This window comes from Pituophis catenifer, unplaced genomic scaffold (genome assembly GCF_029215685.1).
Source record: "Pituophis catenifer annectens isolate HBS135680 unplaced genomic scaffold, rPitCat1.0.hap2 SCAF_9, whole genome shotgun sequence".
Classification (NCBI taxonomy): Eukaryota; Metazoa; Chordata; class Lepidosauria; order Squamata; family Colubridae; genus Pituophis; species Pituophis catenifer.
The window spans coordinates 25,420,825-25,435,484 of NW_027256889.1; the positions used below are offsets into that span (position 1 = coordinate 25,420,825).

At 41.7% G+C, this 14,660-nt stretch overlaps 1 protein-coding gene across 1 annotated transcript in view; it reads right to left on the bottom strand.

The window, feature by feature from the left end:
• Positions 1-14,660, bottom strand: part of ADGRB2 (adhesion G protein-coupled receptor B2) — a 329,562-nt gene that overhangs the window by 28,107 nt on the left and 286,795 nt on the right. The window contains exons 20-22 of the mRNA XM_070949232.1: positions 13,776-13,845; positions 13,160-13,226; positions 9,946-10,031 (exon numbers count right to left, since the gene is read on the bottom strand). Of these exons, the coding sequence (XP_070805333.1) occupies positions 9,946-10,031; positions 13,160-13,226; positions 13,776-13,845 (223 nt within the window). The remainder of the gene's footprint in view (positions 1-9,945; positions 10,032-13,159; positions 13,227-13,775; positions 13,846-14,660) is intronic.

Genomic DNA, 14,660 nt, shown 5'->3' on the forward strand with positions numbered 1-14,660 from the left:
TTCAGAGACTTTCTAGGAGTCTGGGCAGGGTGAAAACAGCCTTCCCCACCCCCCGGAAACCGTCTGGAGGCCAGAAATGGCCCGTTTGCCAACTTCCACATAGAATTATGGGTGTGGACATGCGTGCAACACCCCCCACCCCCGCTCCTGGCATGGGATGAAAAAAGGGTTAGCCATTACTGGGCTATAGGATATGGTACTGAAGATGACTGGAACAGAAGTTCAACATACCCAGGAGGCAACAGCTTGAGGATGAATATGCTTGAGAAATATGGTCAGTCTCTGAAGTCAAAGTGAGATTCTACTCTGCATGAACCCAGATTTTTAGGATTCCGAGGTTGAATAGTGGTATGAAATGAGAGCTCTCCAGTTTCATGAGGGGTTCTTGCAGAAAAGAATTCACCAGCAAGATCCTGCTTCTTCTTTCTCGTTCAATTCATTTCCTTCATTAAGACTTTCTTCCTTCAAGCATCCTTGTCTTGGATCAAGTTATTCAAATCTGAGATGACTTACAAACTCAGTGCTTCTCTCATTGCCTTGAATTAGACTTTGTTTTGGGCAAAGGATTAGCTTGCTTCCTAAGCTTCACGCAGTTCCACAAAATCTGCAGAGAACTCAACTCAACTAGACAACAAAAATTCCACATTAAAAAAAGAAAGACCACCAATAACACAGACATGACTAGGAAGTTACAAAGGAACTCTTCATTCCTTGTTCTACACAATGGAACATAAGATAAGACTTGTTAGATCAGGTCAAGATCCCATCTGAATCAACATCTTGCATCAACACAGTGGACAACCAGCTGCCTTCAGAACATTCACAAACATGGCTAAGAGTCTGATGGCTGCTCCCACTATTGGTCTATAATAGCTCTGCTATCTCTGATCCCAGAAGCACTAAAAAGCCATGGATAATCTGACCTGCCATGAATCTATGCAATCCACTTTTACAACCACCCAATTTTGTTTGCTGACCCCTGGCCCGAAGGCCACAATTTAATTCTACGTGGTGTGAAAAAGATGGTTCTAAATCCCCACATGGTTCCTTCTAACAGATGGATCCTGAATTACAATGCAAAATGCACCCTGCATGATTTTATATGTATCTCTTATATGACTCCCTTTTCCTCTACTTGCTCCAGGCTAAAAACAAAAACCCAAAAAACCTCCACTGTCTTATTGCTGGAATATTTTCACACTGAGTTCCTGTTGTCAAATTTTCCTGCACTTCAAAATGGCAAAGGCTCAACTGAGGTTTCTTTTGAGATGATGGGAACAATATATCTCAGCCAGGCATGCAGTGAAACTGGGCTTCTATCAATAAACGCTAAAATGCACCTGGTTGACACCTAGTCATTTTGCCCAGATTGCAAACCTGACCAATTTTGGAATGGATTGGAAGTTGATTTGAGAAGAATGTAAAAAAAGAAATATCCTTTTTGATGTCCCTGCTCAACTGTACACTCAACTCTTTTCATCTTTTCCACGAGAATTGAAAAAAGATTCATTGTTTTCTCCATATGTAATGGTCTGCATTACATCCTCTTCTCTCTGTCCTTTGCATGCGTTAAAAGCAAGGAAGAGAGAGAGAGAGGGAGGGAGGGAGGGAGAGAGAGAGAGAGAGAGAGAGAGAGAGAGAGAGAGAGAGAGAGAGAGAAATGGGGGGGGCAAGCAGTCAGTAGTTCATGCATGCGATTAATTAACTCTGTCTTTTAATTCCAGCGTCCTTGCTTGGTTGTTAAATGCTTGTTAAAACAAATGCAAGGAAACGCAGTGGCCGTTTCCAGCCATGTAGATTTGGAGAAAACACGGTGAAGGAAAAGCGAGCTGTTCTCAAAGAGGCAGACTGCCAGTTCACTAAAGGGAATCAGATTTGTTTTCTTCCAAGGAGATCTGAGCTGCTGAAAGCCTGAGATTATTGCATCACCAAAGTTTCCTGCAAGAAGCTTTGCTAAAACAAACAAGGAGCCACCAACAGGGCACAGCTGTACTCCAGGCCATCACAATCTGTACAGGAGGCCAAGGAGTTTGCTAGGGCTAATTTGGAAAGCCACAAGCAGTTGTCGCTTTGCGAGAGAAATGGGGAAAAAAAAAGTTTCCCAGCCCCTGGGTTGCTGGGGTGACTTGCTATAGCTTGCTGCTGCCTGCCAAAAGAATTGCCAGCGCAAGCGATTCACATATGCAGACGTCTTCTAAAGTGCCTTTTCAGCAAGCAGGGCTTTCCAAAAAAAAAAAAAAAAAAAAAATCACCTTTAAAAATTAAACCCTTCTTAAACATCCCATGCCGGCTCCCTGGATGCTGAAGGCAAAATAGTTGGGAGCAGAAGGTAGCCCAGTGCATTTGCTCAGGGGCAGGAATGTCCACAGAATACAAGTAGACTTCGATTTAGAGCACTGCACACCAGAACAACTAGACACAAGAACAGTTTATTCCCCAACACCATCACTCTGCTAAACAAATAATTCCCTCAACACTGTCAAACTAGTTACTAAGTCTGCACTACTATTAATCTTCTCATCGTTCCTATCACCCATCTCCTTCCATTTATGTTGCTGGTATCCTTACGATTTATATTGATATTGTTTCCTGATTGCTTATTTGTACCCTATGACTATCATTAAGTGTTGTACCTTATGATTCTTGACGAATGTATCTTTTCTTTCATGTACACTGAGAGCGTATGCACCAAAGACAAATTCCTTGTGTGTCCAATCACACTTGGCCAATAAAGAATTCAATTCAACTCAACTCAACTCAACTCAACTCAATTCAACTCAGCTCAACTCAACTCAACTCCTATTCCCTTCCCTTCCCTTCCCTTCTCTTCTTACAAATATTACAAAGTCACAATGGCAATGAAAAATGGACTTACAACTGTTACCTGCACTTACGACTGCCGCAGCATCCCCATGGTCACATGATCAACATTTGGGTGTGGGACAACCAGCATGGATTTAGGAAGGTTGCAGAGTTTGCAACCTTCCCAGCCAGCTTCTCACAAGCAAAATCAATGGAGGAAGCTGGCTTCATTTAATGACTGCATTAAGTCACTTAATAACTGCAGTGATTCACTTAACAGCTGTGGTGAAAAAGGTGGTAAAATCAGGTATGACTATTGAACCACCGTGCTTAAGGTAAAGGTTCCCCTCGCATATATGTGCTAGTCGTTCCCGACTCTAGGGGGCGCTGCTCATCTCCGTTTCAAAGCCAAAGAGTCAGCACTGTCCGAAGATGTCTCTGTGGTCATGTGACTGGCATGACTCAATGCCAAAGCCACACGGAACACTGTTCCCTTCCCACCAAAGGTGGTTCCTATTTTTTCTACTTGCATTTTTTACGTGCTTTCGAACTGCTGGGTTGGCAGAAGCTGGGACAAGAAACGGGAGCTCATCCCATTACGCAGCACTAGGGATTCGAACCACTGAACCGCTGACCTTTTGATCGACAAGCTCAGCATCTTAGCCACTGAGCCACCGTGTTCCACCATGCTTAGCAATGGAAATTCTCATCCAGAGTTTGGTTATACATTGAGGACTACCTGTATTGCAAAAAGCGCAGGTGAGACGTATCACATTCACAGTCCTGGCTGGTGGCGAAGGTGCTTTTTCTGCCATGTGACCCAGCCCACTTGTGCAGTCTAAGTCCTCTGACATTGGTCCAGACAACCAGGATGCTTTGTATGGGAAGTGCTGATTTCAGAGATGCTGCTCATCGTCTGTTTCTTTTCCTCACACTGCATAACTAAATAGATTTGGATTTTGGAGTGTTCATTATGCTGGAGGCTTTTCAAGTGCTCAGTGTGAGCTCTGATGAAATCCAATTTAACCGTTGTCCTCCCACTTTCCCTGCCCCTCCCTCCCCTCTTTCCCCGAGAAGGAAATGGCTTAGCTTGCAGAAAGGATCAGCAGGTACAAAACTTCTTTTTCTGCAGCAGAACATCTGGGGGATGTTTCCACCTTATCCGTGAGAGTTAGCAAATAAACCTCTCCAACCACAGACAAGATTCATACATTAAAAGAATTGTGTGAGTTCAGGAGTATTTTACAAGAAAAGTTTTGCACTCTCCTGTCCACAGTAGAATACTTTATGCTAATAGACCTAAAATTTTTGGTTTGGAAAACTTAGAACTGCAACGTTTGTAGTTAGACTTAGGCATTGCATACAAAATTGTACATAGGAATGTTTTACTGGTAAATGAGTTTTTTAGTTTCAGTTGTAACATAACGCATACAAATAATTGTTTGAAACTTAACGTAAACCATTCCAAACTCGATTGTAAAAAAAATCAATTTTTGTAACAGAATTATCAAAGTCTGGAACATTTTACCTGGTTCAGTTGTTTCAGCCACTAGCTTTCCTAGTTTTAATTATAACTTAACTTTAGCGGACCTCACCCCATACTTAAGAGGTCCTTCCAGGGGAGAGAGTAAGTGCACTAACGTGCCTATTGTTCCTATCATACTTTAAGCCTTTAATTTTGCTCATTTGAATTTGTAATGTTCTTTTGATAAATATGAATATCTGTATAAAGATAAGTACAAATCTGACCATTGCAAAAACAAATAATAGTTAGAAACACTTTGCCTAGGATGAGGCAACACCAGATGATCCCAAGGTCTGTGTTTGGGCTTTCTGTTTGGGAGACCAGCAGAAGTCACCCTTTGGAAGGCTGGTCTACTTCACAACTCCACTTGTCAATTTCTTTCTCTTAGGTTACAAATCTTCAGTAAACACATCACTCCCAGCCTTATTACAATATGTTTCTGAAAATAAGGGAAAGGTTCAAATTTGGCAAAAAGAACCAGAACACAAAATACATGCTGAGTGGACATAACCTTGTAGATAACCCTCACTCTGTCAAGGACCTTGGAGTATTCATATCTAATGATCTAAGTGCCAAAGCCCACTGTAACAACATCGCCAAAAAGGCATTAAGAGTTGTAAACCTAATCTTACGTAGCTTCTTCTCCGGTAATATCACACTACTAACTAGAGCATACAAAACATTTGCTAGACCAATTCTTGAATACAGCTCATCTGTCTGGAACCTGCACTGCATATCGGACATTAATACAATTGAACGTGTCCAGAAATATTTCACAAGAAGAGTCCTCCACTCCTCTGCTCGCAACAAAATACCTTATGCCACCAGACTTGAAATTCTGGGCTTAGAAAACTTAGAACTACGCTGCCTTTGGTATGACCTAAGCGTAGCTCATAAAATTATCTGCTACAATGTCCTATCTGTCCATGACTACTTCAGCTTCAACCACAACAATACACGAGCACACAATAGATACACACTTAAAGTGAACCGCTCCAAACTCGATTGCAGAAAATACAACTTCAGCAACAGAGTGGTCAATGCCTGGAATGCACTACCTGACTCTGTGGTTTCATCCCAAAATCCCCAAAATTTTAACCTAAGATTGTCTACTGTTGACCTCACCCCATTCCCAAGAGGTCTGTAAGGGGCATGCATAAGAGCGCCAGCGTGCCTACTGTCCCTGTCCTAATGTTTCTTTTATTTGTATCTATTTTATGTATCCAATCCATGCTTAAATAAATAAAATCTTAACCCTCCAAAGGATTTCAACTTCCTCATCCTGGCTAAGACAAATTTCCTCCCAGTTGAGGATTATACCATCGGCCAATCTGAGGTACCTCCCAACAATTCCAAGCTAACATCTAAACATGGAATTCACAGAGCATAAGCAACATCATATGTGCTCCTGTGACTTGCATCTCACAGTCAGTGAGAAATAAAAGAAAAGCAAATCTGAAGACTCCACAGAGCACAGATGGAAGCACGCCAACTAGCTCAAAAAAGGGGGGCCCAGGCGATCTGTTATGTAGGACAGGAAGGAACATGAACATCAAGAAGGTTTGAACTTCGGTTTTATAAATAGGACTAGTTATTGAATGCCAGCTGGTGCCAACATACTTTTGATTTATTCTTTCTAACTTTTCTTCAATAAATGTTATTTGTTCTTAGCTCTTGGTGTTTTTTTTCCCCATAAACGTATCAAAATGACATCATGGCGGCAAACGAAGTCATATTCAGTGGGGCATTTCCATCAAGGAGGGCCTCCAATTTTAAGAGTCCTCCAGGACATAGTACTTTTTTCTGCTTCCTCCAGGAAAATTCACTTACTGTATCTTTCAAAAATTGAGGAAGATAATCTCATGAACAATTCAAGAAAAGGGGTGCCAATTACATAGAGGAATTGCAAACATCTGAAAATGACATGGCTTTCACTTGAAAGAAGAGTCCTGCATGTTAACTAATTCCCCCATAATAGCAAGAGCAATAGCCCTAAGACTTATATATTGCTTCACAGTGTTTTACAGCCCTCTCTAAGCGATTTACAGAGTCAGCCTATTGTCCCTTCCTTCCTTCCTTCCTTCCTTCCTTCCTTCCTTCCTTCCTTCCTTCCTTCCTTCCCACTTAGCCCTTAGACTTATATACTGCTTCACAGTGTTTTACAGCCCTCTCTAAGCGGTTTACAGAGTCAGCCTATTGTCCCTTCCTTCCTTCCTTCCTTCCTTCCTTCCTTCCTTCCTTCCTTCCTTCCTTCCTTCCCACTTAGACCTTAGACTTATATACTGCTTCACAGTGCTTTACAGCCCTCTCTAAGCAGTTTACAGTCAGCCTATTGCCCCCGACTCATTTTACTGCCCTCAGAAAGATGGAAGGCTGAGTCAACCTTGAGTCAGTCAGGATCAAACTCCTGACAGTGAGCAGTGAGTTAGCCTTCAGTACTGCATTCTAACCACCGCACCACCACGGCACATCCTTATTTGAAATCTTATAATCTTATTTGAACTATGAATGGAAAATAAGGTTTTCTGGGGGGATCCATTGCTAAGGTGACTGTGTTTATATGGCAATTTTCATGTCTTTCTGACTAACCCAAATCTGGCAGGACAATGAGAGGTTTGTGGGTCACTAAAACATTTTTAAGCATCTTTTTCTACAGGTAGTCCTTGACTTACAACTGGCCATTTAGTGACTGTTCAGAAGTCACAATGAATACTCCTCAAGGTACTTATGACCTGGTCCCAAAGTTCCAATAGACACCATCACCCCCCTCCTGTGGTCACATGACTACATCTGGTGCTCAGCAACCAGCCCACATTTACAGTACCATGTTTCCCCAAAAATAAGACCCTGTCTTATATTTTTTTGAACCCCAAAATAAGCGCTTGGCCTTATTTTCGGGGAGGTCTTATTATTTTGGGGGCACATAGAGGTAACCAGAGGAAATGGCGGGGACCGGCTGCACATGCGTTTAAATATTTTTGGGGAGGGCTTATTTTCAGGAGGGGGCTTATTTTAGCACATGTGCTCAAAAGCCCGATTGGGCTTATTATCAGGGGATGTCTTATTTTCAGGAAAAGAGGGTATGTTCTTGGAGCTAGGCAAGGAGGAAAAAATTGTTTAATATGAATTGACCCTCCAAAACATGTATAAAAGCTGGAATACATATTTGTGATCCTAATTATTCCTGGAAAATAATTATTGAATGTCTCCCATGTAACTTTCCTTTGTTTATAAAACCTCCTTTCGGCATTCTCTTCTCCAAACTGAAAAGACCCAATTTCTTCAGCCTGTTCATTTTTTAAATAAATAATGTGGATTAAGAGCATTAAGAGCAACAAGAAACGCTAATACAAACTAAATTTAAAAAAAAAATTAAAAAAGAGAGAAAAAAGAGAAAAAGCGAAGAGTACAATGAGGAAAGAAAAGAGAAGAAAGTAGGGAAAAAGGGCAAGAGGTAATAAAAGACACTGTTCAGAAGTCACAATGAATTCCCCTCTAGGTACTTATGACCTGGTTCCAAAGTTCCAATAGACACACACATCCCGCCCAGCGGTGAAATCTAAAATTTGTTACTACCGGTTCTGTGGGCATGGCTTGGTGGGGGTGGGGGTGGTAATGTGACTGGGTGGGCATGGCCAATTTTTTTTTTACTTTTAAAACCATTTTTTCTACAACCTCTTCGGCGAAGAGGTTGTAAAAAATGCTTTCAAAAGGCTCTAACGATCCCAGCTGTGTTGCCTGATCGGCAGAAGCTTTTTTTCTTTTAAATGCCTCTGACGATCCAAGCTGAGTTGCCTGATCAGCAGAGGCTTTTTTTCTTTTAAAAGCCTTTGACGATCCCATCTGAGTTGTGCAATCATCAGAGGCTTTTTTTTTTTACTTTTAAAAGCATTTTTTCGGCCGAAGAGGTTGTAGAAAAAATGCTTTTAAAAGTTAAAAAAAAGCCTCTGATGATTGTGAGGCTCAGCTGGGCATGGGGAGGAGGCAGGGATTTTTGCTACTGGTTCTCTGAACCACCTGCCTCCATTGCTACTGGATTGGGCAATCCGGTCCGAACCGGGAGCATTTCACCCCTGGTCCCAGGGTCATTTGACTGTGTTTTATGATGTTTTTGCTGAAAACTGACAATTACTTCCTGTTCTCGGCAAATACAACCCATAGCAAGCAACTGGTTGGTTTTACAATTGCAGCATTTGCTCTATGACCACTGCCAAAAACTTAATGACCACTGCAAAAAACGATTGTAAAAATGGGTTGTGATCCTCTTTACAACCATAATGGGCAGGTTCCCATACAGTGGAGGACTACCTGCATTAAAAAAAAAAAGAACCCGTTTACTTTCAGAGGTATATTACCCGCAAGAGTTAAGAAAAAAATTGCATTGCATTTTCTGTGTCTACATAGGCACACGTAAAAGATATGCTAAATATATTGATCTTCCACTGCCAAGCGCAGTGCTCTTCTAGACCTAATATAATAAATCTTCATCCAGCCCCAAGCTTAAAATGTCTAATTCCTGGTGTTCATAAATACCAAATACTGGGGACATACCCCAGAAGGACATATGCTTCTTTAACATGCAGCAATCAATGCTGGCTATTGATTATCCTCTTGATTTTAGCCCCAAATTTGGAGATAATAGGACAAGATGTGTTAAGTATATTGATTTTTCACTGTCAGGCATAGTTCCTCCCTACAGACGCCACTGAGTTTTACCTAAATCAAAAATACAAACTGACTTCCAAGAATCCTCTTAGGAATACATTTGTCAAAGTGTCACTGGAGGCTAAAAATATTATTTTCATTAATACGAGCAGTATTTCAAAAAGCTGAACAAAGGTTTGGAAGCATCACAGAAGGCCCCAGACCCTTACAAGTTGCTACCAGAATTCAACTGAAATGAGATTTATAAGGAATTTATTTTGGGGGTAGGGGCGGGTTTCTACTCAGACCAACTGTTTTTGTATATAGGAATTCCTTGACTTACAACCATTCGTTTAATGACCATTTGAAGTTATAAAGATGCTGAAAAAAGTGACTTACAAACGTTCTTGCACTTACAAACATTGCAGCATCCCCACAGTCACATGGCCAAAATTTGGGCACTCGGCAACTGGCATCTTTTTTACAACAATTGCCACATCCTAGGGTCATGTGACCTCCATTTGGCTTCTGGCCTTCTGGCTAGTTTCCGACAAGCAAAGTCAACAGGGAAGCTGAACTGACCATGATTCACTCAACTTCTGCAATGGTTCCCTTAACAACCACGGGAGAAAAAATTATAAAAGAGAGTGCAATGTGCTTAATAACTGCCTTGCAGAACAACAGAAATTCTGATCTCAATTGTGGTTGTAAGTTGAGGAATGCCTGTCCACATCTGTTCCCCAGATATACTGAAAGAATCCAGTTCAAGGGGGTGCATAAAAAACTCTTCTGTTCTATTCCTTCCTCTTCCTCTTCCTTTTTCTTTTTCTTTTTCTCTCTCTTGGTGTCTTCAATTGGTTAGGCAAGAGAGGGTGGGAGGAAACATGGTTGCTACTGGCAACCCAAGATGGAAACTTGCTTAAAAGTGCATCCCTATCTCCATGGGTCGGTGCTGAGACTGCACAGGGACTTACCCGGCTCGCTGCTTTTTGGACTTATCTGAGATGCCATCTCGAGACATCAGCTTGTTAAATACGATGATCCCAATCAGCATGTTGACCTGGATAGGAGAGAAATTTGTGATAAGCAGTGATCATGAACTCTTTCCTTTCTAAACCATGAGTCTGCTTATAGAAAGGAAGTACAAGGGCTGACATGGTGGTGTAAAGAAAATAATCTTACATTTAACACCAAAAAAACTAAAGAACTTATAATTGACTTCAGGAGGAAGAGAGATGTACATAAATGGCGAGGAGGTGGAAAGGGTTGGTAGTTTTAAATTTCTGGGCATTTATATCTTGGAGGACCTCTCATGGACTATGAATGCTAACATGCTTGTGAAGAAGGCACAGAAAAGGCTGTACTTCCTGAGAATGCTCAGGAAGATAAATCTATCCCAGCATCTACTTCTGTCCTACTATCGCAGCACCATTGAGAGTGTCCTGACATTCTTGCATGGTATGGGAGCAGCTCTGCAGCAGACAAAAAAGCTCTACAGAGAGTCATTAAAACTGCCCAGAATATCATCGGGCTCCAGCTACCAGCCCTGGACGACATCTTCGAATCTCGCTGTTTGAGAAAGTTGCATATCATTCTCAGAGACTCTTCCTATCCTGCTTACAATCTTTTTGGACTGTTGCCTTCTGGCAGAAGATACAGAACGATTAAAACTCGGACCACACATTTTCTGAATAGTTTTTATCCCAGATAAAAATTGCATTCAATAATGAACTAAAGAGCCACCATCAGTGAGCTGTTGGACAGCATTACTTGGTCTGTTGTGTGGATGTTTGGGTGGTTTAGGGGTGGGGAATTGTGGTGGGTGGGAGTGTGTTTGGGGATTGTTATGTGTGTTGGGCCTGGTCTTTGGGTGTTAAGTGAATTTCATTGTATGGATATAACAATAAAGTTATACTAAACCATTATTTGCTCTAAATTTTCAGGGGTATCCAATCACGGCAGTTTTAAGATCAATGGACTTTAGCTCCCAGAATTCAGCAGCCAGCTGTTGGGAACTGAAGTCCACGAGTGTTAAAGTTACCAAAGTTGGACGCTCTGGCTATAAAATATAGAACGGATGATCAAGTGACTGTAACAACATAAAAGCCAACATTCCACAATAAAGGGAAATCAGTATACCAATTATTAAAAAGGTATGCTGATTCCATTTGAGAAAAAGAGGATTTGTTTCCTGATATTGCTTTCAGGCAAGAAGAGAATATCAGTGAGATTCATCCTTCTTTGTCATTCTTCACCGTTCTTCACCATTCTTCTTATATTTTCTGAATAATCAGGAAGGCAAGATATGTGTGTGAATATCCTGCTTTTCATTACACCATTGTCTCTCTTGCTGTCTGCAGTCTCTGTGGCTTCACCATTTAGTAAGGAAATACATTGTTTATTTATTTATTTTTATTTATTTATTAAATTTACATGATTTATTTATTTATTTTATTAAATTTGATGCCCATCTCCTCAATAAATTGACTCTGAGGAACTCATTGTAGGAAGTTCTCCCCCACCACCTCTAATAACAAAGTATTTTTTTTAAAAAAAAAAGTTCAATAAGAAATTCTAATTAAGTTCTCAAGAACTTTGAGAGGAAGGAAGGGAGGATGGGAGGGAGGGAGGGGGGAAAGAAGGAGGAAGGATTTTCATAGGAAGTAAACTTGTTAACTAGAACAGCTGGATTTAGTTGCATTAATGTTGGCTTTTATATCTTGGTTCTCATTAATTTTTACTACACACTTTATCATTCTTTTAAGATATCTGTACTGGGAATATTACAGCCCTTTTCAAACTTGTACCTTTATCTCAAGAGAAGTGGTGTCATTTTTATACTGCAAAAGCAGATTAAGCTAGGGAAGCACAGAGTTCAGCGAGATCCTGGCTCAATGAGGCACAGGGCTAAGGTATGTTTCAGTTTGGTCTGTTGAATAAGCACTGGTAGTAAGGGTTCATATGGCACACTAGATAATTCAAAAGCAAATTATCCACAGTGTGTCTGTGTCTAATAGCTTTGATCACAGTTTCCAGGGATGGAAATGAAAACAGAAGGTTCCTCTCCTTCTGAATCCAATTTGGATAAAGCCTATGATGTAGTGATCATATCATTTTTTCTCTCTCAAAAGCTGAGGAAGTGGGATGAATTCCACTCTTTAGCCTGACTGGCTCTTCATGCAATTTTTGGTGGCCACTAAACTCCCCAAGGAGGGCGGTTTTTCTTCTACCAATCCAAACAGTCCCTCTTATTCCTCAGAAGATGTGAGGCCTTCCATCCTGGCTCCCATCCTCACTTGGTTAAGAAATGTCTAGGTAGAGGGAAAGCACCCAGCACCAATGGGAAATGTTAGGGATATCATCCAGACCGGGCTGGAAAGTTTGGACTTCTATTCCCTCCCCTCCTCTTACTACTGCTCTCTATTTTTTCCATCAACTCAAGTCAAAAAGTGTGATTTTAAGTAAGCCTTTATAGGTTCTTGACTGTTCACAATAAAGTCAATGAAATGGAAACCCCACCAATGGGAAAGAATGTTGTGGTCCGCCAGCAGCCTGTGGAGCTGGCAGCGGAGTCGGACAGTGAGGAGGCTGGGGAGGACCATGGGCCAGTCCTGAAGTCTGGGGAAGGCCCAAACAAGAGCTCTGCATCAGAGGCAGAGATGGGGCCAGGGCTGCGCGATGAGTGATGCGCGGACTCCGGAGCCTCCAGAGTTGGATATCAGAGAGGCAGAGGAACAGGAGGAGCCTGTTCCTAGTGCGCGCATGCGCAGAGCTGCCAGAAGGCAAGAACAGTTAAAAGGGACAACTTGGGAGTAAGGCCTGGAGATGATTGGCCCCTCCATAAGGCTTAAAAGAGGAGCAAAGGCACATGGGCCCTTTGCAGGAAAGCAACGTTGTTAATTCTGTTCCTAGTCGGCATCTCTGTTTGACTCTGGACTCCATGTGGCTTTGCCAAGTAGGTCTTTGGCAGCGTGTCAAGGGAGATAAAGGTTGGTGATTATCCCGAAGGACTTTTTGCAACTAATTGGGACTCAGCTGTGAATGAATATAATTCACAGCTATTGCAATAAAAGAGGTTTTTGGGACTACTTGTGTGTTTTAATGACTCAGGAAGCCTAGGTCACAACAAAGAATGAGATCCACCCAAGTCAGATCATTGGTGCCCTAGAAATGTATCTGAGTTCTTACCAGAACAATCACAGCAGCAGGACCAACAAAAGCATACAGCAATCCTCCTTCAAGGGACAGCCAGCAGCTGGAGAGAAAAGAAAAAAATCACCATGTCAAAACTAAACAAGAGCAGGAACAAGCATCCAAAGAATTGCCATATCTGATGACTCCCCACATGACCAACCCATCTTGCCTTAGTTCCATCTCCTCTAAAGAAGAGATCCATCTTCCTGTACCTTTAATGGTGAATTTTGGAATGATCAAAAGGATCTTAGGGTGATCAGAAGAGCCATTGATGGGATCTAAAAACTGCCTGGCCAGATTATCAAAAATGAAGGTGGAAGTAATCAGTAATCAGTCCAGTGCAAAGATATGAGAGGGTGTTATTTAAAATCAGAAAGAGAAAATGAGGCTCATTGGACATTGGCCAGTAAGGTGACCTCCCATCTCTCCAATCTTCATCAGATGATATTTGATTTGGGGCACTTTCCAATATGGATCTTTGTACCTTGAAGTCCCTTCTCACCCTCACCTTCATGGAATTGACAAGCAATGGAAATGGAGTAACTATTCAACACTGCATTAGTTTCTAATCTGCCCCGCTCTCCAATCCTTCTATCCCAAGGAAACCTACTAGCTATTTGTTCCATATCCTTTAGTCCGAGTGAAGCCAACTGAAACTGCAACTACCAAGGCTGGCAGACCTGGGCAGGAAAGAAAATAGACATAAAATGTTTTAGGACATTGTAAGACTGCCCAAGAAATTGTGAGAATTTTCAGGGGACAGTGCTGAAATCTTAAAAGATTTTTTTTTTGCCAAGAATGGGGAAATGTCATTAAGTGGCAAGGTTTGACTGTTTATGTGTATATGCATACATGTGCATATACAAATACACCAGGGGTGAAATCCAGCAGGTTCTGACAGGTTCTGGAGAACCGGTAGCGGAAATTTTGAGCAGTTCAGAGAACCAGCAAATACCACCTCTGGCTGGCCCCAGAGTGGGGTGGGAATGGAGATTTTGCAATAGCCTTCCTCCAGGAGTGGGGAGGGAATGGAGATTTTGCAGTATCCTTCCCCTGCCACACCCACCAAGCCAAGCCACGCCCACAGAACCGGTAGTTAAAAAATTTGGATTTCACCACTGAAATACACACACACAGAGGGAGGGAGGGAGGAGGGGGAGGGAGGGAGAGATGGAATGTCTAGGAAGATTCCCAGAATGGAGAGGACAGAGAAGGGTAATTATGGGAGTGGGATCCATACAGAAAAGTTTGCTTTGCCCAGGAAAGAGGGAAGTGTGAGAAAGAGACTCAAAGGAACTCTGCCTTAATTATTCTAAGTATCAGCTGATCTGGGAATTGCTTCGGCAGCCTTTCAAGATTCTATTTTGAAATAATAGAATCTATTTCAAAAGATAGAAACAGAATAGTTAATGATAGAACAGTTTGCCAGTTTAACCAGTCAAAGAGTGGCAGTTGGAGACCTTGAAGCAGAGGCCAAGCAGAACTTTGTTACTCC